At 41.8% G+C, this 12,500-nt stretch overlaps 1 protein-coding gene across 2 annotated transcripts in view; it reads right to left on the reverse strand.

Annotated features, from left to right (window-relative positions):
• The window catches only part of fdxr (ferredoxin reductase), a 58,264-nt gene that overhangs the window by 24,392 nt on the left and 21,372 nt on the right, over positions 1-12,500 (reverse strand). For both annotated transcript variants that reach the window (XM_063219554.1, XM_063219563.1), the window contains exons 6-7: positions 12,229-12,342; positions 259-360 (exon numbers count right to left, since the gene is read on the reverse strand). In XM_063219554.1, the coding sequence (XP_063075624.1) occupies positions 259-360; positions 12,229-12,342 (216 nt within the window). The remainder of the gene's footprint in view (positions 1-258; positions 361-12,228; positions 12,343-12,500) is intronic.

The following is a 12,500-nucleotide window of genomic DNA, read 5'->3' on the forward strand; positions in this document are numbered from 1 at the left end:
CCCCCACACACACACACACACACCACTACCACCAACACCACCCCCCACACACACAGCAGTTAAGAGTCCAGTACAACATAACTTTCCATATAAAGAATTAGTTCATGAAGAATAAACAGCGAAAATGAAAATATATAAATACATAATATACAATACATAATATACAATACAATATATATATACAATATACTGTATATATACACAAATAACTAGCTATTAGTTCATGATTATTAAGTGGTGAATATCAATCCTACTAGCCTTCAACATGTCCAGAGGGGCCAGCAGTATCCTTGCAACATCCAATGCCACGTTGCCCTGGCCCAGGATCACGGCCGTCTCATGGCTCAGGTCTGGCTGCAACTGTGGAGGACACACACACACACATACACACACACACACACACACACACACACACACACACACACAGACAGACAGACAGACAGACAGACAGACAGACAGACAGACAGACAGACTCACACACACACACACACACACACACACACACACACACACACACACACACACACACACACACACACACACACACACACACACACACACACACACACACACACACACACACACACACACACACACAGTCAGTCTTGGAGCTGACGAAAACAAAAAAATGCCCTACAACAACAATGTAAAGACATTTCATATTTCTAAATAAAGACACAAAAAATGACAAAAGTCAATCGCCGTTCTGTTCACGTCTGACACTTTGTAGTCACTAATGCAGTGCAATTAATTTAACAAGCTTAAAATTTAAGCTTTCAAACTAATCGGTTTCAGTCTTTGTCTTGGTCCACCAGGCCTACTAAGCCTCCTGTGTTATTTGGTCAGACTTGAATACATTGTATGACATTGTATTAATTATTGTTTACTTTCCTGTTTGTTTTCTCATTAGCACTCCATTTCTATCTGCCTTTCATCACTGCTATGGCTTTCGCTTCCATGTCTTTGCTACCAGTTCAAAGATATTTTTGTACATACAACCGGTTGGCTGTGAGAATAGTTTAGACGAAAAAGACATTGTGGTGTTGCGGTCAACATTTTGCCAAGGTAAACACTGAGAAGTATGTGACTGCTATCTCTTAGGCCCTCAGCTCCACACACACCGATTCTGACCAAGGAGGGAAGGGGAGGGCACTACTCTATTAACATTCAACTCCCTTGGTTTTATTCGCACGGAATATCCTTTATTTGTGGCCTTGAATGTGTATGAAATGGGCTTTAGAAATAAACTTGCCTTGCCTTGCGATATAGAGTCACTGCAATATATGAACCAGTCCAGGTGTGGGCAAACTTTAGATGTTGTGTGTGTGTGTGCGTGCAGAATCCTCTCTGCTGTTGTGATGAAATTGTCTATCACACGCAGGCACGCACGCACGCACGCACGCACACACACCTGTCCTGACTATGATCTCTGTCTGCAGCATATCTCAAACCATCTTCTGACTGAACTCGTTTTTTTGTAGAGTTAAGTTTCGTTTCCTGTTTTTGAGGCCTTTTATCTACAGTTGAGGACGATATTATTAGCCCCCCTCCTGAAATTAGACATATCTCTTCATTGATCATTGAGAATGATCATTATCAATAAATGTATGTTATTCTGGAAATGAATACACCATGGAGATAGTATCCAATAAGTTAAATTTGGACTTTTCCATTTTCACAATGAGTTTAAACAAAAAAGTGTAAAAATGGCAAGGACAAAATTATTAGCCCCCTTATCATTAATAGTCAATACAGTGCCATTTATGAACAAAAATTGACACCAGGCACTTTGATTAGTTGTTAACTATGTTGGCACATGTCCTATCAGGGATTTTGGCCCATTTTTTTCATCGCAAATAGTTAAGCTGGTCCAGATTGCATGGATGTTGAGGATGGACATTCATTTTCAGCACTCTTCAAATACTATTTAAAGAGTTGAGGTCTGAACCACTCCATGACTATGGTTTTAGTATCCTGAAAGAACATTTGAACTATTTTGGATGCAAGTTTTGGGTTATTATCTTATTGAAAGATCCAGTCAAGATCTTAGCTCCCTCTATGAGCATATTTTTGCAAGGTCACTTTCCACATTCTGTCATAATTTTCGTTTTTTATGGTGCCGTACACCCAAACAAGGTTTCCTGTGGCTGAGGCTGCACAGAATGATGCAACCACCACCATGTTTAATTGTGGAAACCATCTTATAACGATTCAAGGACTATCCCGTTCTTCATCTGACAGAAGCAGAATCCATGCATCAAAGCAGGTGCAATTGAATATCATCAGATGAAAGCAGAGACGTTCAAAACTCATTTTTGACTTTCAAATGTTCACAGGCAAAGCTCAATAACACTCTGATATACACTACCTTTAGTAAAGGGGTTCTTCTGTGATGATGCCCCCAAAGCCCAATGTGATGACAAGCCCTAACAACTGTTTTTCTTCGGGGGGAAAAAACCTCCAGGTGAGGCCAGGTCAATAACAATGATCTAGGCAGGTGTCCAATGCTTCTTCGGTCTAATGAGGCTAAGCAGTTTCCACAGTTACACATAGTGATGGGGCATCAAGTTTAGTCTGTTATTCAGCCCCAGACACAGGGAGTCTGGGTCTGAATCTGGATTGCTGGGTCTTCCAACAACATTGTAACCCAAAGCATACATTTAGATTAGTTCAGAGGTTCTTCAAGGACACTAAAACCATGATATTGGAATCACCCGCTCATAGTCCAGTCCTCAATCCCACTGAGAGTCTGTGGTTAATGTCTATGCTCAGCATCCATGTGATTTGGACCAGCTAGAACACTTTGCAGTGAAGAAATGGTTCAAAATCCTTAGTGGGGCATGTGCCAACTTAGGTAGCAACTCATCAGAGCCTGTTGTCAGTTTTGGTTCATAAATGGCGCCATATTGACTATTAATGATTAGGGGGCTAATCATTTTGTCCTTGTCATTTTTTCCATTTTTTGTTTAAACTCATTGTAACGATAGAAAAATGCAAATTCAACTCATTGGACATTATCTCCATCAGTGTATTTGTGTCCAGAATAACAGAAACTATTAATAATGGTCATTCTTACTGAGAAATCAAGAGAAATGTCTAATTTCAGGAGGGGGGCTATTAATATCGTCCTCAACTGTATAAATGGTTTGACGCGTCACGCACACAACCGATGAGGTGCATAATGATGGTGTTACAGTAAAAAGTGGATTTTAGGGAAGTCATGGGTAAGCGGTTAGGGCATCAGACTTGTAGCCCAAAGGTTGCCGGTTCGACTCCTGACCCGCCATGTTGGTGGGGGGAGTAATCAACCAGTGCTCTGCCCCATCCTCCTCCATGACTGAGGTACCCTGAGCATGGTACCGTCCCGCCATTGGGGGCTGCCCCCTTGCACGGGTGAGGCATAAATGCAATTTTGTTGTGTGCAGTGTGCAGTGTTCACTTGTGTGCTGTGGAGTGCTGTGTCACAATGACAATGGTAGTTGGAGTTTCCCAATGGGGCTTTCACTTTTGATGTTATGGAAAAAGATGAATACGGAGGGGCGCCGCGGCTCAGTGGGAACCAGGTGCCATGTCATAAATCCAGAAACCCGGGGGCTGCAGTGGCCTAATGCAGTGGTTCTTAACCTTTTTTTCTTAGCGCACCCCCTTAACTGTGCCGAAGACAAGCCGCGCACCCCCAACACAAACTTCTACATGTGTATGCACTAAAAAATGATAAATGAGTGATTAATTACAATGATTCTCGCTTGAGACATGAATCAATACCTGAATGACTTCAAATGGGGACCAAAACTTGTTTAATTTGGACTTAATTTGACCTAATTATAATGTTTGCAAGTGTAATTTTGGTCACAACCTCTACACAAACAAAATTCTGTGCACCCCCTGGAATCTCTGGCGCACCCCCAGGGGGTGCCCGCACCCCAGGTTAAGAACCACTGGTCTAATGTTTAGGGAAGTGGCCTTAAGATCAGAGGGATGCAGGATCAAATCCTGCCCTTACCTCTCCCTACACCTCCATCCATGGCTTAAGGGCCTTTGAGCAAGGCATCAACCTAACCCCACATTGCTCCAGGAACTTTAACCAACACCCTTTAAAAGAACTTTAAAATGGACACTGTGTGAGATTTTTAGTTGTGTATTTCCAGAATTCATGCTGCCCATTCACTAATGTTACCTTTTTCATGAATACTTACCACCAGCATCAAATTCTAAGTATTCATTATGATTGGAAAAATTGCCCTTTCCTTACATGAAAAGGGGGATCTTCTCCATGGTCCGCCATTTTGAATTTCCAAAAATAGCCATTTTAGCTGCAAAAATGACTGTAATTGGACCATACTAGAAAATATTTGTTTATTACTTAGTAAACTTTCATGTAAAGATCAAATTTGGCAATAGGCAGCCCAATTTCAATGAGCAGCATAGTTGCAGTACCTTTTTTGACCATTTCCTGCACAGTGTCCCTTTAAGTCGCATTGGATCAAACCGTCAGTTACTGTAAGTGTAATTTAATGCAATGTTGTTGAGTTCAGCCCACTGTGATTTCCCGACCTTTTCCCATTTCTCTCTCACTATCGTTTCCTAAATAAAAACCCATATACAGAATAGAAGGTGGACATAAAGCACAACAACAAAGTGAGTTCAGGCCACTCAATCTTTTTTATTTACCTAAAATGCATTGGACTGCTGCCACGGATAGACAGAAATGAACCTGAGCCACAGGAAAGGGGGATGCAGTGGTGCATTTGCATCCCCACTTTTGGGCTCCCTAAACAGGGCTTTCTCCACTTCTACTGTAGACAAATGAATGGAGTGCAGCAGCAGTAACACTGTTAAGACATAAAGAATGAGCTCATCAGATTATTAATTAGTAGGGCAGCTGTGGCCTAATGGTTAAAGACACTGATTTTTAATCAGAGGGTTGTCAGTTCAAATCCCACCCTTCCATTCGCTACCACACTCCATGGCTGAGCAAGGTACCTAACCCCACACTGCTCCAGGGATTGTAACCAATACTCTGTAAATAACCGTAAGCCGCTTTGGATAAAAAGCGTCAGCTAAGTGAAATGTAATGTAATGTAGTAAAACTGGTCTTGTTTAGCTAGTCTAGCCTGCAGCCAGAGGCATCAACAAGCCTTTATCAGAGAGAGAGTGGATAAGATAATACTCCTAGAATCTCTGCCTCTCTTTATGGGGGAAAAGGTGTGCCCTCAGCTCCACCTTTCATGTCTTACAAATGTGCAGCAATACAAATGAAGTGATCATTATGGTGATTATTATTATTATTGTTTTTATGATTATTATAATTATAACAGCTCTCAGCTCGGCCATTCATGCCTTTCTTGGGGATTTTCCATCTGCCATCTATTGGGCAACATTTGTCTTGAGCAACTAGGCAGACCAAAGGGCATTAGTTTCGGCAAGAGTAACACAATGTTGATTTGAAGATTACATGCCAAGATTATGACAAGACCAAACGTTTCCATTTCCTCCATTCCCTTATCTCCAGGCTTTCACTTCTCTTTAATCTGAAAGAGGGTACACAATGGGTGTAGCAAATGGGTGTAGCAGTGTTGATGTGAAAGACAGGCCTTGTGAAAAAAAATACACATACACACACGCGCACGCACGCACGCACACACACGCGCGCACCCACGCACGCACAAACGCCCAAGCATGCTAATGATCAGATCATAAACAAAACAGCCAGGTAGACTTAACACTTAAAAACACACACTGCTTCATGTCATGTTATGATACACATAACTTAATGAGCCTCTATTTCAACACACACACACACACACACACACACACACACACACACACACACACACACACACACACACACACACACACACACACACACACACACACACACACACACACACACACACACACACACACACACACACACACACACACACACCCCAGATCCCGGAGCAGGAAATAACACGCCTACAGTTGGCATTTAGGTCACACTTTAACCTGCATGCTAAAAAAACAAAATCTGAGTACACAGCGTACCACACACTACTTAACCCCTTTGTGCAGAGAGCTTCTGTTATAACCATGCTGCAATGGTCTCCAATTATTTTTCTCCAGTATGTAGAACAAGTGAGGCTAACGCGCCAACGCAATGAGAAACAATATAGATGTCTGGACAGAGACCCGATTTTCGCCGTTCCATTTCCCCTTCTTGTCAATGTCTGTTATGAGACTGTAAGCAAACGATCTAACTCTCTATGAATGCTTTGGAGAGAATGAGCCACTGAAGTTTTAGTGATTGAAAATCACACACATTTATGTCTTCATTTGTTCTGACCTCATGGCGGGCCAAATGTTTGCCATGCCCGGGCCGGATTTGGCCCAAAGCCCTTTGTTTGGAGACCAAGGCCTTACGGTCACCAAAATTGTAATGGCTATGTCTTAATCTGTTACTTAATGCTCTCGGTAATGTCATAGCAATATTGTTAAGATGTAGTTCAGCATTTTCAGCAAATACTGAATAGGCTCGCCGGCGATTCCATCTGCGCAAAGAGGCTACGTGTTTTACACGTATGCAGATATTTTTTAAAGCAGACATCTTTTCTATTCGTCTACATAACTTGATCCTGTTTACACAGCATGTGGATCACCATTGTCGCAGGTGCATTTTAGAAAACACCCGTTTTAAAAACCTTGTAGTACACACAGCTTAGTGTGGCAAAGCTCACTTGTAAACAGCCACAGGTGTGTGTGCGTGCGTTTGTGTGTGCGCGTGCACGCATGTGTGCTCTCTTGTATAGAGCCAGAGTAGCCTGAAGGCCCTACGGCTGTCACAGGAGTAATCTGGTGTGTGTGTGTGTGTGTGTGTGTGTGTGTGTGTGTGTGTGTGTGTGTGTGTGTGTGTGTGTGTGTGTGTGTGTGTGTGTGTGTGTGTGTGTGTGTGTGTGTGTGTGTGTGTGTGTGGTCCCTTGTAAACAGCCACAATAGCCTGAAGTGCCCTGCATCACTCTATTGTCGTAATAGAAGACCAACGGCCTGTGTTGCAATGTTTGATTTAGTGTGTGTGTGTGTGTGTGTGTGTGTGTGTGTGTGTGTGTGTGTGTGTGTGTGTGTGTGTGTGTGTGTGTGTGTGTGTGTGTGTGTGTGTGTGTCCTTGGCATGGAACATTGGCAAGGTACCCATCAGAGGAAAAATAGAGGTGACCTTAAACACTAGTGAAAGTTGAAGCAGAAAATGTTTAATGATTGTACAGCAGTGGGTTAAAAAACAAAAAAAGATTTATCATTTTTAACTCTGCCAAGTAGATTATGTTTTCAGTTGCGTTAGTTTGTCTGTCTGTCTGCAGGATAACTCAAAAAGCTATGAACGGATTTTGATGAAAACACCATGTCGAAATGCGTAGGCGTGTAGCCAGAATAAAATAAACGCTTTTTAACCTTTGCAGGTTTTTTTCCCCCCCATCTTCACATGCATTCCATTATGATTGGCAGTTAGAATGGATATTGTTTGTTGATTACAATATTTGTGCCTTGGGCATGGACTATTGTGTGAGGTGCCAGCCAAAGAGAAAACAAAAGTGAAGTGCACTTGGCGCCGAAACCGGTTAATATGTCTGAAGAGGGCATTGTTTGTCGCATCATTCTCAATATCCATTCTCAATAAAAAAAACATACGCCTCCAGTTTTCACCAAAAAGTCGCGTCACCCTTTGGTTCACACCTGTGCTGTTGTAAAGGCCTAATCCAGACCCAGCCGCCTGTGTTGCGATGCTTGGTGCATGCGTGTGTGTGCGTGTGCGTGCGGGCGTGCGTGTGATGCGCATGGAAAACTAGGTGTGGTGCTAGTGAACTCCATTACGAATGGCAGTTAGAATGGAAATAGTTTGTCGTTTGAAATTAATGAAGAGCCCTTGTAAACAGCCACTGCAGCACCAAGGCCCTCAGGCATAACCACAGCCGTCATAACACACTAACACAGCTGTCATCACACATCATATTCTACGCCGCGGTGGCACCAACCACCGCTTAAACGCTAAGCAAACACACAGGATTTATTATTATTTGTATGTTTAACCCATTGACGCCTAAGGCACCTGCAAAAAAGGGTGCTGAATGCCTGAGCCCTTTTTAAGAAAAGCTGCCCTCAGCCTATAAAAACCTTAATATCTCAGCTTCTGAAGCACATAAAAATATGCACTAAGTTGCATTTAAACGCAAAGACCCTTATCTTTCATCAGAACATGTTCATTCATCTCAAACAAACAGAGATTTTTAATTAAGTTGTCTCAAATCTCATGAGCCAGAATGTTGCGAAATGCAGCTCCATGCGCCAGGGCCAATGTTGCGCAATGCATATATGATTTAATTTGGCAATAGGTAGCACAGTTTCAATGAGCAACATAGTTGCAATAATTATCATCCTATATACAGCTCCAGGCCTTTTTATTAGAATAGCATGAAAAAGTTGATTTATTTCCATAATTCCATCAATAATGTTAAACTGTCATGGATTGTAGATTCATGGCCCAGTTTTTTAACTATTCCAACCATTAATTTTTTTCTTTTTATATACGTTGGCCTTCCAGCTCAAAAAACCCATGAATTGGGGAATTCGCAGCATTAGAATATTGTTATAAAATCACATTTTTCTTCATCAAAATTCGGGTCACATTAAATCAGTTGAAATTTGGTACTTTCTACATAACATGCAATGGTCAATACTTGGTTAGGTCATTCTCTGTCTTCATAATGGCCATGATGCGTTTAACATTGAAGTCAATGGCAAAAACAGTGCATGGGAGTTATGGAAGCCCAGATATCCTTGATGCGTTGCTGTCAGCTGTTCTTGTTTGTTGACCTGGTGCCCCACACTTCACTCTTCAATATACCCTGTAGATTTCCATACCACGTTTTGGTGTTAACTCACCAGTTTAATTCTAACTCAACAGAAATAAAACCCCATTCATTTTCAATGGGGGTTAATTTCTGGTCATGACACCGATTAATAAGTCTGAAGAGGACATTGTTTGTTGCTTCATTCGGGTGGTTGACGTTTAAGGGCGTAACGCAAAAAAAAAAAAGTTGTTCAAATTCCTGAAAAAAATGATGGATAAAAATCGAAAAAAAAAATAGAAAAAAATAAAGCACTTAGTGGTCTGTGGAATTTCACCTTATTTTTGCCATTTTTGGGAAAATGTGTCCTGCATCAACGCATTGCATAGGCATGTCACACCGCAGGAAAATGGAGTCACACCACAGGGAATTCACTACATTATGGCCGTTTTAATCCTTTTGTAAACATGACTGACAACTGAGCTCATGCTAACTTGATAATGATATTGTGTTTAATCTTAATATGTGTTTTTATTTTTAAAACACTTTTTTTTCCTCCTATAAGAGCAGTCACACCACAGGACACCATAAAATGAACCTAAGCATTGCGTGACAAGATTGCAATATGAAGACATATTAAGAGATTAAGAGTCACCTTAAACTTCCACAGCACTCTCCAATAACCGAGGTACTAACTGTTTAGGAGCCAGTCTTTAAGACCCTTGTAGTTGGCCTTGCAGCTGCCCATTCACAAACATTGACATACATGTCACCCCACAGGACGCAATTTGTGTTACGAAATTGAACTTGTAGTTAATATTACTGTCTTGAGTTTTTTTCACATTCACATATCTTAATATAAAGTTAATATTTATGCAATCATGCCAAATGCTTCATACATTATTCAAAATGTTGTTGGTTAATTTATATATATATAATATTCCAGGTTTCATTAATGTTACAGTCACACCGCAGGATATTTGACATATAAACCTTTACATAAATCTTAACAAAAATGTTCCTTCTCATCTAAGACTAATATGAAACATAATGTACCACATCTTCTTTCATTGACATTTGTTTTTTAAAGGAAAAATAACAGTTTTGTAGGTTTTTAACCAATGTTACGAAAAAACAAGGCGTCACGTCTCCCACCCATTCATGTAGTGTGGGAACGTGAAGAGAAGAAAGCCCAACTGGAAAACTCCAACTCCCATTGTCATTGTGACACAACACACAAGCGCACACTGCAACCCTACAAAATTACATTTATGCCTCAACCTGTGCAAGGTGGCAGCCCCCAAAGGCGCAGTGCAGTAGGACGGTACCATGCTCAGAGTACCTCAGTCATGGAGGAGGATGGGGGAGAGCACTGGTTAAGCTTAATTACTAATTACTCCCCCATGCAACCTGGCAGGTCGGGAGTCAAACCGACAACCTTTGGGGCTACAAGTGTGATGCCCTAACTGCTTGTACTATTTTGTTCACATTTGCAGAGTTTTTACTTGCAACGTTTCGGTCTAATAACCTCTTCAAGCAATTCAACCGCGCTTGAAGAAGGTCATTAGACCAAAACGTTGCAAGTAAAAACTCTGCAAATGTGAACAGTGTGCGGGAGCTTTTTCGTCTCTACGTTTGGCTCTAAAGGGCGGGTTATATTTCCTTTTAGTGCCATTGAGTGAGCTTGTCGCAGCCATGATGCAGTTCATTTTGATTTATGCCCTGTTTTGAAGCACGGTCTGCGCGATGTCATTCCACTCTCAAACTGCCTTCAATACAAAGAGTAACCTAGACGTGTCGGTTGTTTTTTAGCTTCACAAACTCGACGACAATGAAAATCAAACATTAAATCTTTATATCACGTGCATGTTTGATCGCACTGGCAGCCACCGTGGTAGTTTAGAACAAAGACGTGGCTCATTTGTCGAGGACGAAGCGGAGTGTTTCCTCGACCTCGGAAACACTGTTCAACTGTCCAAATAACTTAAGCGTCGTAACTTGCAAGCGCACGTGTTGTCTTTGGTTCCTGTAAATAAATGAAACGACAAAGCATGGGCAACTTATTTAATGAAGAGCTCACAGTCCGTAGACCGACGAAGGTTAGAACAAGGAAGTAGCTTGTTCTCGACTCGAGGACAGAGCAGGCTGGTCGAGAGAGGACCAATCAGAGACCTATTTTCGCCCTTCACGCCGTCGCTGTCTGCATCACTCCCTGCGTCGAGACACAATTTTGGGGAGGTGCCCCAGAGTACCTGCGTGATGGGGGGGGCTTCACTCCGTTAACTGCGCGGCTCACTGCATCACGACGCAGGGACGCTGATCTCGAGGCATAAACCACCCTTAACTGCTTGCCCATGATTGCATCATTCTCACTATCCACGTATTGTTCACACACTTTCTGAAACGTCTCCATCGGCATTCTGCCCTTCCTCAGGGGTTAAGCCAAGCACACACACACACACACACACACACACACACACACACACACACACACACACACACACACACACACACACACACACACACACACACACACACACACACACACACACACACACACACACACACACATCTGGGTCGGGTCAGGTCAGGTCATGTTCACATGCCAAGTAAAGAGAGTCATCTATGATGCACCCGAGCCTTTTAACAACCTGCTAATAACAAGCTCTGAAGGCTTTAATGACTAAGGTGTAAAATTCAGGATGCCATTACATGCTTCTTTGGATTTGTTACATTTTTAGTCACATGCACACCACTCTGAATTCAGCCAGAGCCAGAGATTTTTTTTTCTTTAAAAATGCTTTTTAACCTTAGTAAGGTAAAAAAAAATGTTTTTATCTTTTCATGGGAGTTTATTTTAGTCACGTGCACACCACCATGTCATCATCCTTAACATCCTTCTGGAAACATCCCCATCAAGCATGTCAAAATGAAGTTTTGAAGAAATCAACAATCAAGGTGGACCGAGTACTGAGTCTTTTTTCATAAAGACATTTAATTTAACTATATATAATTACACATATTTCAGTTAAATTTATATTTTCAATAAAATAAAATTTAAAAAACCTCATGGTCTCTTATTCCAGTTTTTCCTTTTTGCATTTTGGAGCAAATACTTATAAACTTGTTCAGATCCAAAAATGTGCATTCCTGCCATTTCTCTCCACTTTAAAAAAAAGTTTATCAGCAATGTTACTTTGAAATAGTATTAATCTATTATTTTAATATGGTATGTCTTCTCACTTTGTTACTATAAATCTGACATACGCACACACACTCTCTGATGCAGCTCATCAATTCTCTATACTGTATATTACTGTAGCATGGTTTCTCACACACACACACACACACACACACACACACACACACACACACACAGACACACACACACACACACACACACACCTTACCTCTCTGTTGGAGGGCAATCCGTTGTACCATCCTACGAAGTCTTTGGCGGAATAGACCCCAGCCAGATCCTCTCCTGGAACCCCCATAGCGCGGTTACCCTCCGCCCCATAGCTCTGATGGAGAGAGGGGGAGAGAGAGAGAGAGAGAGAGAGAGAGAGAGAGAGAGAGAGAGAGAGAGAGAGAGAGAGAGAGGACATGGAGATCAGCTATCGCTAATGCAACGGTTCCCAAACCAGGGGTCAGGACCCCTAGGGGAGCCACAAATGTTATG

The sequence above is a fragment of the Engraulis encrasicolus genome, chromosome 2 (assembly GCF_034702125.1).
Source record: "Engraulis encrasicolus isolate BLACKSEA-1 chromosome 2, IST_EnEncr_1.0, whole genome shotgun sequence".
NCBI classification, from domain to species: domain Eukaryota; kingdom Metazoa; phylum Chordata; class Actinopteri; order Clupeiformes; family Engraulidae; genus Engraulis; species Engraulis encrasicolus.